Source organism: Lates calcarifer, linkage group LG10 (assembly GCF_001640805.2).
Source record: "Lates calcarifer isolate ASB-BC8 linkage group LG10, TLL_Latcal_v3, whole genome shotgun sequence".
Lineage (NCBI taxonomy): Eukaryota > Metazoa > Chordata > Actinopteri > Centropomidae > Lates > Lates calcarifer.
Genome location: NC_066842.1, coordinates 13,038,326 through 13,056,725, shown reverse-complemented (window position 1 = coordinate 13,056,725; position 18,400 = coordinate 13,038,326). Strand labels below are relative to the sequence as shown.

At 40.0% G+C, this 18,400-nt stretch overlaps 1 protein-coding gene across 1 annotated transcript in view; it reads right to left on the bottom strand.

Moving 5' to 3' along the window:
• slco3a1a (solute carrier organic anion transporter family member 3A1a) overlaps positions 1-18,400 on the bottom strand; it is a 34,041-nt gene continuing 15,641 nt past the window's right edge. Inside the window, exons 3-10 of the mRNA XM_018664304.2 lie at positions 7,741-7,839; positions 7,380-7,652; positions 6,351-6,515; positions 6,052-6,250; positions 3,837-4,005; positions 3,160-3,332; positions 2,966-3,030; positions 1-1,864 (exon numbers count right to left, since the gene is read on the bottom strand). Of these exons, the coding sequence (XP_018519820.1) occupies positions 1,512-1,864; positions 2,966-3,030; positions 3,160-3,332; positions 3,837-4,005; positions 6,052-6,250; positions 6,351-6,515; positions 7,380-7,652; positions 7,741-7,839 (1,496 nt within the window). The 3' untranslated portion in view covers positions 1-1,511. The remainder of the gene's footprint in view (positions 1,865-2,965; positions 3,031-3,159; positions 3,333-3,836; positions 4,006-6,051; positions 6,251-6,350; positions 6,516-7,379; positions 7,653-7,740; positions 7,840-18,400) is intronic.

Genomic DNA, 18,400 nt, shown 5'->3' with positions numbered 1-18,400 from the left:
TTTATTTTCTGAAAAATAATTTATTTCCAGAGTAAAATAAACGATATGTTGCCATACAAAAAGTGTAAGAAAAGGGACAATGTCAAAACTGTAACTGCAGAGAGATCAGTAGAGTAGCAGTAGGTCGTATGTGCCGAGTCGCATTAAAGAGTTTCTCAAATACACGTCAAGGAATAAATTCAGTGTCGTTCACTTTCTCTCTTTCACACACAGCCTCATGTAGCATTTCTGCAACCTTATTTCCCAAATATTACAGGCCTAGCTTGAAGACACAGATTGTGTTTTTTCCCCCAAAATGAAACATACTACTTTCATTCTATGAACTGTCCCAAATCTTCTGTGACATCAGACACACACAAATCAGAAAATTAGATTATATTTAATTTACACTGTCTTTTCAAACATATATAATAAAACATTCTGGGCCTAATGAAATAAATATATTACTCCTATGCTTTTTTTTTTTACTTGAATGTCAAAACACATAAAAATATTACTCTTGATTTTCGTCTTTGCTCTTCCACTAGGTGCAAAAGTCAAAAGAAAAATAATTAACAATCTTAATTGAATAATCCCTTATTAAGACATATTAGGCTGAAGAGACTCTGCAGATGTAAAAAACAAACAAACATGGAAATGAAACAAACTGCTATAATGAAAAACAAACCTGCCATCTGACACAAGACTGGTAATAAACATGGACGTGTCAGATATGAATTGCACATTTGCACCTATGAGACAAGACTTCTCAAGTCTAGTCTAAGCAGTATCAAAAACAGTGCCTATGATCCAGCAAGAGAACAAGAAACTGAACAGTGCATCATGACATGAAAACACTATCTTGTTTAAAGTTATTAAACGTGATTTTCTGACAGTTAAAACATCTAATAGGCCACTATAATAACACAGTCAGAGTGCTTCTGTTCTCCTTTTATAAGAAACCTTCCTGCATCGAAATAAAATGCATTAACTGATGAACTATTAGTTTGTAAACACTTGGCAACTTTTAAATATGAATAACTGAAGAACCACCCAAACTCTTTTTTTTTACTCAAAATCTCATTTTTGAGAGCAACAGACAGAACACACAGTGCACTGACTGAAAGGAAACTGTCATTTTTCACACAGATCACTGGGATCATGACAGACCTAAAAACAATATGGCAACTATAGTTGTAGTAGCATCATGTCCACTCACTAATAATCAACTAGGACTGAGCCTGACAGTACTGTAGAGGTCTTCTACCACCAAATCAACACGGGAATTCACCGGCAACACTGGACAACACCTCGCTGATAATGTAAACGACTAAAATGGACCCTTTCGAAAGTTTACTGAGGACATTGAGGGCGAAGTGGAGTGCAACGTCTCCTGTGACCTGAATGGGCCATTAAATAGATCGCCTTTATTAAAAACGCTTTGTTTTATCCTTTCAAGAAAAGAAGAATAAAATAAAATATTCCTTTGAGAGAATATGAAAGTCCACATTGTCCTTTTCTTGCTTTACGAACTATAAAACTGACTCCATATTTTCACAAAACTCATGGTCCTCTAGGTTATATATAAACTTTGTCCTGTCGACTAGTTTGGGGCCGTCTGTGAGAGAGGGGTAAAACTCAGTTGCCGTCATGTGGCCCTCGTGGCTTTTGATGTACTTCTTGTAGTTCCTGCGTAAGCAATACCATGTGGTGGTGTAGAGGAGGAAGGCGACGCCCTTCAGGATGATGGCAAGGCTCACGTACAGGTGCCTGTAAGCTATGTTGTCGTACAGCAGGCAGGCGCCCTTATCACCGCAGTCTGAACTCCAGAAAAGGCAAGTAGAGTCGATCCCAGCACCAAATATCAAAGGAGGAGGGATGAAACCTGTAAAACAGCCCACAAACTCATTCTGTTTCCAGAAAAATGACTGTAATGAGTGCATTTCATTATTCCAAGACTGTAGGTAAACACTGAACTACTTTACAACTACTATAAATGGAATGAATTACAGAGGATATTAAAACTTGAATGTCTCATCGTGATGAGTGTTTGTCACTGATGCTGCATGTGCTTTTGTTTTGTGTGGCTATGTTTGTTTTTCTGTCTCTCTGCTGTACTCATGTCTCTCTTACAAAAGAGATCTTGTTCTCAATGAGACTACCTGAACAACTGCTCTGCAATTATGCACACATTTTAAAGCGTCCACATTTAAATCATTCTTAAAGGAATAGGCACAAGACATTTTGGGAAACATGTTAATTTTTTTAGTTGGCAACAGTTAGAGGATAGACTTTATGTATATGTCATGTCTGTATGTTAAATCTAGCAGACAGTTAGCGTAGCTTTGCATAAAGACTGGAATCAGGCGGAAACAGCTAGCCTGGCTCTATGTGAAGGCAACAAAAATTTGCCTACCAGCACCTCTGAAGCTCACAATTCACATATTATATCTCTGTCTATTTATATCCATAACTGGCTGCAGGCAGTAGCTTCATATTTGCCACAAAGGTATAAGAGTGATACAAAAATAATTTGGAAAAGACGGGCAATAGCATAAAAGTTATAGGGCCTGTCCATACAGCAACGCTCCAAGTTTATGTCATGTTGGACTTAGCAATTAATATTATTATTCGAGTCCAAACGCAACACAATCATGGCAGAACCACCACACAAATCCCTTAAAAATAATATCAACCTGTCTCTTTTATGTATAGTATGCCTACGAGATTCTTGGTAACTTGATTTAGATTTTCTTAGTTCCATTAGTCCTCCCACCTCCTTCTGTTTTTTTTTTTCAACTGTCATCAACTGTAATGCTGTACGGTTACTCCAGTTTATTTGTTCTCTGTGTGGAAATAAAGAAAACCAATCAAGCATTTGAGGCCAACTGAGCTATTATGTGTGTGTGTGACAAGATCATCTGGGTGTGAGGCAGACCCAGAGTATTTAGAATGAATCTGATAAAAGCTGTTCAGCAGTTCTTACCGAGGAGTCGCAGCAAAAGAAACAACACTCCAAGTGCGTATGATTTCAGTTCAGGGCTCACGGTCCTTCAAGAGAAGCAGACAGAATAAATTACCATGTTTTATTTTCCAAATGGATTCTGTGAGTGACCAAACCTGTTCATGTATTCTTCACAAACCCTGCACCCTGATATGTTTACTTCCAAAAAAACACACCTGATTAGGATGATGACAGAGGGAGTCTGGGCCATGGCTCCGACCAGGCTGCAGGCACAGATCACACAGAGGAAGATGAGGAAAGCCTCCTGGCAGCCTGGCATCGGACATTTCCCTGGGACCGCTGTTGCGAATTCGCTCTCAGTGGATATACAAGTACATCCCGTCAGGTTCTGTAAATTTCAAACATGTTATATCTGGTGCAAACTCTTTTTACTATTGAGAAGAAAGTCTGGAATCAACGCAGTGGAACTAAGTGATATGCACTTTAAAAAAAAAAAAACATTACTGCTAAAACTGCTGCAGTGAGACAGCAGTAATAGGGAGATTTTGCGCTGCTGAGCTGAGAGCAATTCTCTCTCTGCGTGTGATTTGAATATAGAAGACATTAATCTGCAGTCGGCATCTGATCTCAGAGCAGTCACAGTGCCACTTGCCCAGAATGTGCTAGCTGATGACAGAACTATGAAATACTGTGACTTTTTTTTTTACTTTGAACATTTAAAAAACACAGTATATAGAACATTATGTGCTCAAAAAAAGTTTGCAGCATCTTAAATTAAAATAGTATTTTTCTCTGCATCACAATCAGGTGGATAACTATCCCTTGCAGAGATTGTGATTAGATTTTTCATATGTGCCATCACTCTTACTGATCACAAAGCAGGGTTAAAGACCTGAGAGATATTCGACGTAGTCTGAGCGTTTCCTTTTCGGGTGCAGCCCGCCAGGCAGGCGGACAGGTAGGTGACACCGTTGGAGCCGCACACAGGGCTGATGGAGGAGGTGAAGCAGTTGCAGTGACTGATGCACTGAGCCTCTGGTTTCTCGCCCGGCCGCAGCGTCCTGAGAGGAGACACACAGAAAAACCTGAGCATCCATCTCCGCTATAAATGCCAACTATATCTGTATGAGGCACAAACAAAATCGAAGGAGCACTCCTGGCCCTTTTATAAGTGATACTATAGCCTAACATGGGTTCACTTTTAACATCTCCATGGAAACTGTACTGCACAGCTGCTGGGGAGCAGGTTCGGTTCAGACAGACCGAAAAGTAGTAAAAGCCTGAAGTCACTATTTCTACTTGGCCACAATATGAACAGAAAAACAGCTTTCACATCAAGGTAGCGAGAAATAAAGGCAACAATAAGCCTTGGTATCAAACCTTCTTGCCTCTTTGGTAGAGACCAAAATGTATCTGAAGCAAGTATTGGAAACCTGCCAAATACAATTTAACTGGATCCATGAAACCAACACACAACACAATGATATAGAGAATTTTTTTTTCCGACGAAGAAGCTTAGAGCCAAAATAAAAGGAAATGACAACAGCTTTATGGACCTCCACTAGAGACCTGTTATTGATTAAATCACTTGTCTAATCTGGACTGGATTACCCCTGACATTTCTATGTAACGCATGTTAGACAAGTGGATTTGCTTGTGTACAATATTAATTAGGGATTGTGTACATGTGTGTAAAATATGCCCTTCATAAGACTGTGTTTTTTTCATCCTCCCTTGAATAGCTCAGGCCTATTATGTCTCATACTATGACACTGACACATAATTATTTTAAATAAACTGTCAAGTACTAAAAGCTGGCATCAAATGACAGATTTGTAGTCCTGTTCACTTCTTTAACCAGAAATTTTCTGATTTAAATCATAATTGTGCTAGTTTTAGTTTTTATTTAGTTATTGTATGGCTTGTTGTATAGACTATGTATGTATATTTATACAGTATCATTCTGGTATCTAAACTTAGGCACTGTATCAGCACTAATATCTTGTGTTTCCACTGTATTAATAATTTAGTCTATCTGTATTTTATTTAATTTTATGTACTTCCTAAAAATCTCACATTATTCATATCAATTGGTTCTATTTTTCACTGTATTTAAATGTTGTTCTTTGTTGGAAATCACTATAAATTGTCTCTGCATTCTAAATATACTGCAACAAATAAAGTCGCCTTGCCTCATATTAAAAACTTTCAAATGATTCCCCGCTCTACACAACAGTTGGCTATAATGAATTAACTGATAGAGTGAGGGTGATCCATCCATATATAAACCAGAAATTCTAACAAGTGGTTACAGTCTGTTGCATTCATAGTTAGTCTGTGCAGCACCCAGGAGCATGAGGCCACTTTCTGCATAGAAAATATTTTTATAGACTCAATGACATGACACAAAGTTGTCTGAATAAAAAGTAAGCCCACAGTGCCCCAGTCACTGGCAGTAACAATGCATTTCATTCCACAACCTAGCGCATTACAACACACAAAACTTGCCAGGTGTATTGCGCACAATATTATTTATACATTATCTATTGTCATCTAAAGTGTACCTTTCTCTGCTGAATTGCATATAAAACTTCCTGATCTGCTGAAGTTGCATGTGATTAGTTAATTGTTACAATGACAGCTTGGATCATGAGAATGGGCTCCCAGCTACTGTTATAACCAGAGAACTTTGCAATTATGTTGCACTTTAAGAGAGAAGCTCAACATCACTTAAGCTATTTACATCAGACTGATATGTGTGTGTGAGAGCTATAGCACCCCAACCTCAGTGGTTCACAACCTTTTGGCTTGTAAACCTCTTGAAATGAAGCAATGTCTACTTCTGACCCCTTTTCACCACTTGCAAACCAATTCTACAAGTCACCAGTTTAAGAATGACAACCACCCCCTTTTATTTGAATAATTTTAGAGTCATGAAAAGGTGAGATAATTCCATAAATTTAAAAAAAGGAAAGGGTTAGGGTTAGGGTTAGCACTTCTGTTAATATCTCAAAATGCTTAAAATCTAATTTGATTGGCAACTCCCGCTCTCACCTCCTATCAGTGTCAACTACAAAATGCTGCCATTTATTCAGGTACTTTCTTACTCGTTGCCGTATGAGACCGTCACTCCTGCAACAGGACCCGTGTCACAGCCCAGGAAGAGGAAGGAGACGTAGCAGGCGGTGGATATCAGGTTGACCAGCATGGCCATGCGGATGGCTCCCAGCGCTGACAGATTCAGCTTCTTCACCAGCAAACCACCCATGAAGATTCCCAGACACGCACATGGAATAGCTGTCATACCTTAAAAAGAAAATGTCCCAGAACTGGTTTATTACATTGGCACGTTAAAGTGCATGGCCGTGAACGGGTGTGCTTGTGCGCATTTTCTCTGAATACAGACCTAACAGCTGGTTCGCTGAGGTGGTGGTGAGGTTGAACTGCTGCTCGAGATACTTCCCCAGGAAGGCTGCAAAGCCAGCCACAACAGCGATCTCCATACAGGCCGCCAGGATGATGCAGGTGAACACTGGGTTCGACAGGAGGTGCTTGGTCACCTTGGGGATCACTAGGCATGAAGAAACAAGGAAGGATGACCATTAATTTCCCAGGATACTGGTTAACAGGACAGACAGGATTCTCTTGTTGCCTTCATGTCTTCTTTTTGGCACCTGTTCTGATCTAATTTGATTAAATTTGGTTAGCAATCAAATAATATGAATATTAAATCAATAACGGATAAAATGCAGAGTTCTAAAACATGCAAAACAAACACGTCTGAGACACATCAATTCTGACTGAAAACTAGTTTAGGTTTATGAAGTAGCTTATGTAACAACAAATTTTCATCATGTTGAGTGCTCCCACTTGTACAACATGTAAGCAGCTGCAGTGGAGGAGCAAACTGCAACAAAGTACATTTGCTGAAGTGCAATTACTCTTCAGGTACTTTACTCGAGTTCTTCCCTTTGATACTACTTTATGCTTTTACTCTAATGGATATCAGGAGGCAGTACTTTTTTACTCTATTTATTTCACAGCTCGTGTTACTAGTCATATTTCACAAAATGTGGCAAGTCAATAAATATGCCATTTTATAGATGAATGAAAAAATAAATTGTTAAAATTATTTCAGCCTGCACTAGCTACAAATTTGACCTGCTGCTTACTTACTACATATGTACATGTAATATTATAGTGATATAATTATAAAATGTGTGAGTAATTGCCTTAATAAGTTACAAGATTAATACAGAATTGTTTCATGTGTGATGGAGTATTTTTACATTTTAACATTACAACCTACTAAATTAAAGGAGCTGAATACTTGTTCCTCTTAAATTAATTAATATATGACATGTATTTTACATTTAAATGTGAATTCTCCTTGCATGACAACACTGCAGTACTACAGTGGATCTTGCAGGCTCACCCCTGAGTTGCTGACAGCAGGTGGGGCTGTTGGCAGGCTCGTGGTTGCGCACAACTCCATTGCTGGGCTTTGGAGTCTCATAGTCTGGACTCAGAGCGGGAGGAAGCATAACCTGCTCGCTGTCTGCCCCCTCCTCTCTCTCCTTGGTCGGCAGCGACTGAGGGAAGCCAAACATCAAGAGAGCAGAGCTAAAGAGTAAGGCACCGCACAGGAGGAAGCCTGCCCACCAGGCCCCGATCCACCGCGGGTCGTCTGGTGTGATGCCCAGCTTACCTGTGGAGAGGCATGGCGGAGGTCAATGAACCGTGTATTCACAGAGAGACACATGAGCAATGAAATGCTGGAGAAATATTATACTCACTGGTGTCAATGAAGATAGCGTCCACATAGAATTTAGTGCAGAGGGAGCCAAGGATGAAGCCACAGGCAGGTCCGAACACCAGCGTAGAAAAGAGGATTCCTGCACAGAGAGGACAAACAAGTACCAACTTTAATGCTTGGTCTAATTTCACTCATCTGACACACATAAACAAGCAGGATAGTTTTGTTAGAACAGCCCTGAATATTGTACTGTGTACGTCACTAACCGAAATCACTAGATGTTCTGTATAATACTGTTGATGCTTTGTGTGCTATGCTGTAAAACACCCCTGGTAAAAAGAAGATATACATGTATAAGGGATCATTTTTACCATGTGCAATCACTATAATGGCCAAATAGCATTAATATGTTGTGTCTCCTATTTGTATTGTGTTTATTGTGTTCATTGTCTTTGTTTGTGAGACGGAGACAAACTTCCAGCTCTGGTGGGACAAATTGTATTCTATTTCAAAAATACACGTATGCCTTAAAATCAACATTTTATTACAAATGCAGAAAGAGCCAGTTTTAAAAATGTATCAACATCAAGGAAGGCCTGGAGATGGTTTAGATTTCAGTGTAAGTTTCTAACTTGAGTCAACTTGAGTCTTGCTTGCTTGTTAGTGGGTTTTCCAGAAGGTACAGGGTGAAGCATGACAGCAAACAGGGAAACATTTTGGCTGTCATGAAAGATCAAATCAGCCATTTAAAACCACGAGGCGAGTGCAGCAGTGGCAGTGGCACTGTGTGGTGACTGTGCTTGCTATGATCACATGGCTGAGCCTTCTCACCCTCACTGGGTAATGCTCTGAACAAACAAGACACAAATGCACACTGTGAGGGAGACACCTGACAACTGAAACCAGTTGTTTTGTCCCAGTCTGCTCTGGTGGGCAGCTGGAGATAAAAAATGTGGAGCTTGATCCAAAATCCTCATTAGAGCTCTGTCAGCGTGGTGAGAGTCTGGCACTGTGACTCAGACTGCAGGCAGATAACGAAGACTCAAAGCCTCAATTTGGGAGACAAATTTCTCCCTGTCTGTATGTCCTGTGATCTGTGGTATAATTAGACTGCAGTATGGAGCGTTGAACTGAATCTTGGCGCACTGTGACAAACCAGATCTCAAGTTTGACCACTCACAAGAACAGTGATGCTAGCTTTAAATTACTATCAAAATAAATTAATTTATCTCTGCTAACGCTGCTTCCTGCTCCTGCTTTTCAGCATTAGCAACGTCCCCTTTTACTGGCGGGAGGTTGGTCTGAGCATCGGCGCTAACAGCATGGCGTCTCCACCAAGATGTTGTTCGAAATGCCAGGAGCAGCCACTTAATGAACAAGTGTGGAAACTGTGACTAAGCTTTGTATGTCTCTGCAAGTGCTGAGAGTGAATGCACGTTTTTTATTTATTTTTTTGCTTCCTGCGTTGACCACCCACATGGGAAGGGAGTCAACACATTCACATAATTGTAGCCTCATTCACATCATAGTTTATTCTTCACATAAAGGAAATGGCTCACAGATTCGTTAGGTGTGGCTCAGCACCTATAAAGTGGTATAAACGAGCTCATTTAGGAGAGGCGAGGCAGCAAACAAGAGAAAAGAGGCTTTCATAGTGGGATAGGAACATAATGTTTTTTTTTCACACGACTGAAACATCTTTGCGGTTGATGCTCAGACCAGCACGGAAATGAACAAAGATACAGATGTGTGTCCAGGGGGCGTCAGAGCATGACAGGTTTCCTTCTGCTGGTTTCCAAGGTTTTGTAATATGTAAAGAAGGTAGGTAGCAGCCTGAAGCTTATTTCCTCTGCTGACAGCCTGAATGCAAGACCACCAACTCTGAAATTAAAGTTTAAAACAATTAAGCTGAAACAACAGCGTTTAACCACAGTCTTAGTACTACAGGCAGAGGGATTCACACCCACAAACACACACAGACAAAATACAGAGGAGTTGCTGTGGCTCATCAGGGAGTGTTTACCAGACACCAGTGAAAATGTGCAACAGCACTTTCATGAAGCAAGGCTGCAGTCGCTATGTGACTAGCAAATTTGCCTGTGGTGTTGCAAATGAGGCCTGTGCACTCTCTGTTTCGAGTGTTTCCTTAGAAACTGAGTGTTGTCTTCTCATAGCAACAACATCACACCACAGGAAACCTCAAAGAGGAAATTCAGTTAGTGAAGTCACCTTCCAAGAGATGACGGCTTAGCTATAGCCCACAAAGTCCAATACCACTGAGGGGATAAATGTTTCCACTGAGATCTGTGCCTGCCCCCTGGTTGCTTTAAGAAACGCTGTCTCCTTGATGATAACATTGTGGCGCGGCACGAGCCTCGCATGTGAGAAAAATCAATAATCTAAGAAAGACCATGCCTCCTTATCAATCTGCTGCGTCTGAACAAGAAAGGAGGGGCATGCAATTTTGAAGTTGGTGATAATGTCCTCATGTAAGATTAATTAAAAATATTTCTGATAGCTTTTTTCTTTTTTGTCTTGAGGTCAAAGCCAGCAAAGGAACAGCATGCAGCAAGCATGCAAGTCTTATACAATGGGATTAAGCTGGCATGAGCATGAACTGGATCTTGTAGTCAAAACACAAGAAAAGTATCAAGCTCAACACTGTTGATATGCTAAAAGGTAAAACATATTTCTTTTAAGTTGCTACATGAAAAGACAGAAAAGACCAAATCTTAAATATCATAGACTTTCTGTCTTAAATTGTCCAGTTTGACTGAATAAAATAGTTCAACATTTTGGGAAATACTTTTCATGTAGTATTTCATAGAGTTAGATGCAAAGAGACGTGATATGATTAGCCTAGCTTAGGATAAAAACTGAATACAGGGGGAAACAGCTTGAAGTCTTCATGCTAAGCTAAGCAAACTGCCTCCCAGGTTCACAAATACAAGAACATTTAAAAAAAATTGGGTAATGTGCTGCTTTGTTTTATATTCAATACAACTCTCATGTCAGTACTTTAAATATGACGCTACAGCCAGCAGTTCATTAGCTTAACTTAGCTTAGCAAGAGTTGGGGAGACAGCTAGCCTGGCTCTGTCCAAAGGTAACAAACATCAGAACCTCTAAAACTCGCTAATGAACACGTTATATCTTGTTTGTTTACATGTAAGGCATGTAACAACAACGTATAGTTATTTAACGTGACAGGGCGTATAGTATTATGTGTTGGACTATTTCATGGCATATAACCTGTGTAAAGTGGCGAATCGTCAAATAAAATATAACATGTCAATCAGTTGGCTTTGGAGGTGTTGGTAGTTACTTCTGTGCACAGGAGAAGAACAGAGGAGATAAATGACATGTGACCATGAATCTGAACTGATTTGGTCTGCTTCATGCGAAGGATTCCCCTGGGCATATAATGACAAGCTTGGTTACTTTTATTACAGATGTCTCTTTCACCATCCACCTCAGTGCTTCCTCTTAGTCTCATTCCACATAACTAATTCTGACTGCGACAGAAGACCTTTGCTCTCAGGTCAAAAATAAAAAAGACAACTGTGCCTGTACAAGCTCTAACGGGACATATTTCATGTTTTTCACGACAGGATTAAACAGGGAAAAAAAAGGAAAACCTAAGTTAAGCACATTAAATCTCCATGAAGGACAATACACAACCACAGCCGTGGGTAATCTTTGTAATACACTACTTTTCCAAACTGCCTCTAAATCCCTTTTCCCTTCCAGCAGTCCTGTTACGAGATAAGTACAAAACAAACTAATTTGTTCATGTTGTAGTTCGCCTGAGCCTTTTAGTATCCCGTGAATTATACTCTCAGGGGAGCATGTCAGATGTAATTCAATAACAAAGCTCGGCTCTAGTGTTTTTGTCTCCCTCTAATTTGTTTAGAGACTAGGAGAAAAGACTGGAAGAGCTGCTGTCCATGAGGCTTGTTCTTTTCCAGATATTAATTAACCAACAGATGCATCCCATAACCAACACACTACATTTGGAAAATTGACTTAAAACAAATGTTGAATATACAAATGCCCACGCATTCTCCTCAAAGCACACAGAGGGCTGCTCTTATATCTTGTGCAAACTGTAGATCATAATCAGTACTTCATGTGCAGTGCCTATGGTTTATGGAAGGAACTTGATGTCATGCTATGTATTTTCACACAGAATTTCCATGCAAGTACATGACCACATACAAGCACCTGCATCTTATACATTTGTGACAGTTGAGCCAAAACACCATGCAGGGATTAAGCCACAGCAGAGGAGATGAGAAGAGTGACAGGCTGGGCTGTACTCATTAAAATCACTCCTGAGATTAACGAGGAGCCAGGTGGAACCAAGTGAGAGGCCGATTTAATGCCTTCTGACACAGATGGAAAGTCCTCCACAAAGCTAACGGGAATTTAAAAAGCCCGCTAAGTTTTGTTTCTTCAGAAGCCAAGCATTTGAGATTATAAACCAACACAGCGTGAGGTTAACAGAAAAGTTCATGGCAATCGAAATGTCAGATGCATTACGGCCGGGCCGTCCTCAGTTCATTTCCTGCTCTCACTGTACAAAGGGAATTCCTTCTCCTCCTCCATTAATCCTGCTCAAGTTGGCTCAGTAATCCCCCGAGCTAAATAAGAGCAGAGGGACACTGCGATGTGGGAGGCCAAACAACAGCTTGTGCCACTTTCATGTGGGGCCAGACTGAAACTGAGAGTGAGCTAAATGATTACTAAAGATAAAGGCCATGAGCCAGTGTCTCAGCTCACTACCACCTCTGGGCCATTAACATGAATTTATGTCAGGGGGTCAATCGAGAGCAGGGACAAAAAAGAGTTTGGGGACAACGGAACTGCATAAGTAAGGCAGAAGATTTTAAGGTTGCCTTAAAAGTAAGAATAAAATTTAAAGACTGAGAGATTTATAGAGCTTTCAAACAAAAGACCTCTCTTCCTCCCCTGATGTACATCAGGTCATAACATCCTCTGTGTAGAAGTGTAAAGACATTTTTAAGACTGAAGAGACCCTGGAGAGACACTCAAACAGGCCAGAGATGTCAGACTGCACAGGTCATTTCCTGCATGTCCACTGAAGAAGGCTGGCATTGCTCACACTGACAGTTACACAAAAGATTCGGACAATTACTACAACACCTTAGCTCAGACAAAAAGTCAGACGACACACCTAACAGCCAGCCATCTGCTTCCTGTCAACACACCTCATCCGTGCTCATCAACTGCACAGAAACAGTATGCAGCTGTTTACAATAACATAATAGTTGCTACCATGCAGTGGGCTGGCTTTAATAGGTTGCATGCATTTTTTATTCAGGAAAAGCACAAACAGCTTTTTATCTATGGCTTTGTATAGAAAATGTGTCACAGTGTTACAGTAGCAAAAAATTTAAACAGGCACACAGAATCTCTTTTCATGATCTCATATGACTGATCAATAATACAATTAAATCCTGTAATGACATAGTTTGTCAGGAGTGAAGCTCTGCCTGTTTACACTGCAGTCATCTCTACCATGAGTTACCATGAGCATTAATGTAGCACATCTGTATATACATTATATGTATGAATTACATTATATGTATGAATCATGATATTTTTCAATACCATTAAAGTTTTACACTGTTTTTGTGAAATGCTGACTACAAGCTAGACAGTAAATATGTGTGGAGGACTGTCTGACAAAATCACTAATACAACATGACAGATAATTATCGCTGCAGGCTAAAGAGTGTGAACCTGACAAGCCTAAGAGGGAAATACGTGGTGGTCAGACAATCTGCTAACGTCATCTCCTGTTTCAGTCCAAATGATCTACAGGGTGAGAGAAGCCATCAATACACAAGCATATCTCCCATATATCTCCCATGGTTGTGTATCAGGTGAAAATCTGTCAGACCACAAAATGTCCAGGATTTAAAACTTCTGCATGCAATCACAGTGACTGGTAGTCATCCACTTGTTGATTAATGCTCTGCAGCACTGATTAGTAAAATCAGGTTGTTAGTGCTTAAGTGAATTTATTAAATGCACAGAAGAAGTTGTATTAACAGCAAACAGCAGCAGCAAGTGGTGTCATCTTCTTTCACATGAGTGTATCATCTGACAATTCACCTGAATCAGTTTTTTTATCTCTAAAAAAGACTGTGCACACATCCGATGGTTTAACTCTGACCTTGTGTTTTTCAAATTTATCATCTCACACCTTGTTTGTCTCTGGGTTTCTTTTAACAGGTCAATACCACCCTCCTTATTTCCTGCTATGCAAGGACTTTTTAAGCATCCCCACTCAAGCTGTTCAAGAGCCACACGTCAGCATGTGTCCTGTTTTTCCCCATGATTCACAAGCTGCTGTAATTTTGCAGTAGCATTTCATTAAGGTGGTGCATTTAGATATCAGGTCTTAGTATGTGAAATGAAACTTGAAATATTCAGGTGGTATTTTATCTGCTTGTCCGGTCTCTTCCTGGTTTCTTTTTTGTACTTTTTCCGCTGTCACATCTGATTTCCATCTCAAAGTCATTGGTCTTCAGGTGCTCTGAGGGGAACTGACAAAATTCTTATCTTACATTTCTCAAAGAATATGTATCTGAGGCAACACTTCCCTTTCTATCTTTGGACGACTACTACTGACACTCTAATCTGGCAGACTCAGAGACTCTGTGACATTTGGCTGATGCCTGAGACACGAACCTGTGAAGTGCAACAACAAAAACAAACCTGCTGACAGGAAATGAGCTAATTTAGACGTAATAAATCCCTTTACTAAAATAAGATTTAAAAACATTTGGGAAAAAATTCCAAATGTCAGACATGGTATGACATCAGTTTATGCAGATGGCTGTTATGTAAAGTCAGCCCATGTCATGGCATCAGGATTAATAACAAATAGGTAAAAGTCACGCAAAAGTCACCTCTGAGGTGAAGTCTATTTTGATGAGGTACAGAGGAGATTAATGGCTACCAAATCTTCAGTGATCCATAAGTAAGTACTAACAGCATTAGACAGCAGCTTTCACCCCAGGAAGTGAAGCCTCAGCCCACCTGAGTGGCTTTTAGTATCAACGTCAACATCAGTTGTCAAGGAAAACATTATTCACACTGAAGGCAGGAATTCTTAGTGGGTATTTTAAAACAACCTTTGAAATCCTATAGAACAAATGTTAACAACATAAAAGCATAAAATCTGCAAATTTACAAATCAGCAAACAGCAAAGCAGCAGGCATTTTGGCTTGAAAAATGACCTCATTATCAATATAGCTGGTGATAATTTCTCTGGTGATAAATTGATTGATCACCAATGTACTGGTCCAGCTCTATATCAATGAGTGTGGAAAAAAAAAAACTACAAAAAACTGGTTGGTTGGTTTGTTGATCAGCTGTGCCCTATAGTAACCCTGTTGACTCTACACAGCCATGACCTAAATAAGAAGCCAAAGCTTAAAGTAGGCTCTCGACTCATATTCAAATGCCATTACATCAGGATCATCCTACTCTAACTTCCGCTTACGTCAAAAACATCTAAAATGTGAAACCTGACCCTCTGCACACGTCTGGCTGTGATTTGACATCAAAACAGCATCTTGTTGTCTAGTTAAACTTCTAACTTACAGTGGAGCAGACACGTGTTGAAACGGTTTCACTGAAGCCATATGGTCACTATATAAAAAGTGCAGCTTAAGGACACGTTTAAAACTATTAGCATTTTGACCCTGAGGATGAGAGGTGGGTTTACAGCAAAGCGGCGTCCAGGGCTTGCAGCTGGGCCGACACACACCGGCTTCTCAGCGGCTCTCCTCCCCTCAACACCCTGTCACGTTAAGCCGAGCTCTGGCTCAATCTAAGCCTCCGAGAGGTCGCGGCCTGAAATGGGAGGTTGGCGTCAGGCCTTCGCTCCCTCATATCAGCAGCCTACTTTGACAGACTCCTGATATAAGTCTAGACTGCTGATAGCAGATTATTTTTATGTAGCTGCACATTAAAGTGACTTAGCACTGAGCTGACTGTACATGCAGTTTGTGTTGTGCCACACCACCATCTGTAATTTAACACAAAATACAACATTGTTTTACGCAGATGCCTGCATCGCCTCTGTTTCACATAGGGTCAGATACATGAGGCTTGTTATTCCTATAAATAAGATTTAGGAAATGCCACGTGAGGTAACATCTGATGCAGAACTATGGCACAAATATTTAATTCACAGGGGAGAACACTATCAAACACAATAAAAAAAAAAACAAGATATTTTTGTAGATGTCACTTTTAATTATGTTATATTAATGTTAAGAATGTAACATACTATTTGACATTTTAAGGATTTAAAAACCCAAAAACGCAAAAATATTTAATGTTTAATGAGTAATACATTAAAACACAAAAGTCATAGCTGAAACAATGAGTCAGTTGATTGACAGAAAAGCAATTATTTTGATCATCAATCAACTGTTTTCATCATTATAATGCCAACAGGCTTCACAAATGCTAAATTTAATATCTTTGGGTTTAGATTTGGTTGGACTAAATGGTCATTAGTTGAAGCCCTACTGTGTATATTTGATATTGTTTCATTAAATGCATAATACCTGTTATATATCAGAGGTAAAAAAAAAAACAAACTGTAAATGCTGACCGAGGTTCTTCTGTGGCCAACAGATCTCTGCCCTATTTTATAATTCAGGGGCTGCGACATCCCACGAGCCATAGGATGACAATACAGAGAAAAATCACTTAAGTAAAACACACTGCCGCGGGATGGCAAGAAGAAAAGAGGTTTTCTGAAACAGTGAGGCCCTGTCATGGAAATAAATGCCTTTTTAATCTTGACCAAAAAAAAAAAAAAAAAAAAAACACATCCGGCCCTCTTACATTATGTAAGACAGAGAAAGGCCATTATATTAAACTTTGGGAGCAGAGCACTGTATGAGTGCGTTCATATCCTGTGTGTCTCCTTACAGATAAATAGATCCTGATGATGAATGCAGATAAAAGGTCAAGTCAACAAAATGGATGTGAGGGAAATGAAAAGTGGGCATGATTGTTTAAAAAGCACTTTGTTTCACTTTCAATTTCTTGGAAACTTGGATTTTACTCAGAAATATTTCAAAGAAAGGCCTCATTATATATATAACTGTGAGGTACTAACTATAAGGGAAATGGAGAAAGTGTATAAAGAAACAGTGGTTATATCTTGGTAATCATCCTACTTTTTTCTTCTACTTGTTATCATAGCCTATACCTGTTTATGTCATTTTCTTGTGGTATAGTAAATAATCCTGTTAACAAAAATGAAGGGGTGTGTATATATATATATATATATATATATAAATGTATGTGTGTGTGTGTGTGTGTGTGTATGAGTCTACCTGTAATTAGGCCCTTCTTCTACCTTGTATGTCAATGGCATTAGGCTACTTTAGCCTGACATGCAGTGACTTAATCTTTGAGTCCAATTAACCTTGTGTCATCACACTCCAACTATTCCAGGAAGCAGTAAAAGCCCTTATTAACCTAAATGGCAGCAGTATAAGTTTGCTCTAATGGGGGTTCATTTGTTTTTGTTTCATATCCAGCAGATTTAAATCCACACTCCTAATCAATGAACTGGTCGTAATTGTTCATGACATGACAACAAACATTTTAATTCTCAGTTTTTTTATGAATCAGTGCTACCAGGGATTTTCTGCACAAAGGCTAGTGGTTTTCAAATATTACAGTAATGCAAGCTGCGACTGCTGTTACAATAATAACGATGGTCTGTCTGTGCCATAAGATTAAATAAACAGAACAGGGGTGTTTTCAAACACGGCATTGATGTGATGGCGGAGGCTCAGAGGAGTCGGTCAGACTGCCAACTCCGAGAACACCGGGTCAGCGAAGTGGAGGGGGGGGCAGTGTTGGGGGGTCGGATTGACGGTGGGTAGGAGTTAATGTAACAGAGCAAAGCCCTGTCGTTCTGCCCTGCCACAGCGATCTGTTTGTAATCCTGCTTCAGATGTTTGCTTGGAGCTGGGACAGGGCTACACACACACAGTCTCCATTGTTGGGCAGTTGGGTGGTAGGACGGGGGGCATGGAGGAGAAAGGGCACAAGACCAGAGCGTTACATGTCTCTCCACTGGAGAGCCGCAGCTGCTCTATTGAAGACGAGGAGCTCGGAGAGGTTTGGGACTGTTTGACAGCAGCTGGTAACAGCTTCTTCGGCGGGTGGCTTGGCCTAATTATCAGGATAGAGATGCCAACAGCCTGTTTCCCCACTTTCTCCAAGAACATGTGAGAGGCAGACGTACAATATACAGCCGACTGTGCAACACCATGTCTGCTGCTGGTTTATAATGGAGTACTAATTGTGCTACATCCTGAGGAAGAGGATCGATTGGACAGGCTAAACGTGGGAGATGTTTTGAAGAGGGAAAAGAGTTGAATGAAAATTAAAAAGATTGGGTGAAAGGAAAACTGGAAAACATCATCATCCTTAGAGCCACTAGCACGGCTAAAAACATCAGTAACTCATTTTGGAATCGCTTGTAGCACAATGACGCGATTAATCATTGCATCACAATATGAATCCCCAATCCTCATTTTATCAAATGGTGCATAACATGGTTGGATTATAGTTAAGACTCCCTTCTGTTTGCACACTGAGTAAATAAAAGTTGACTGAATCAAACAGT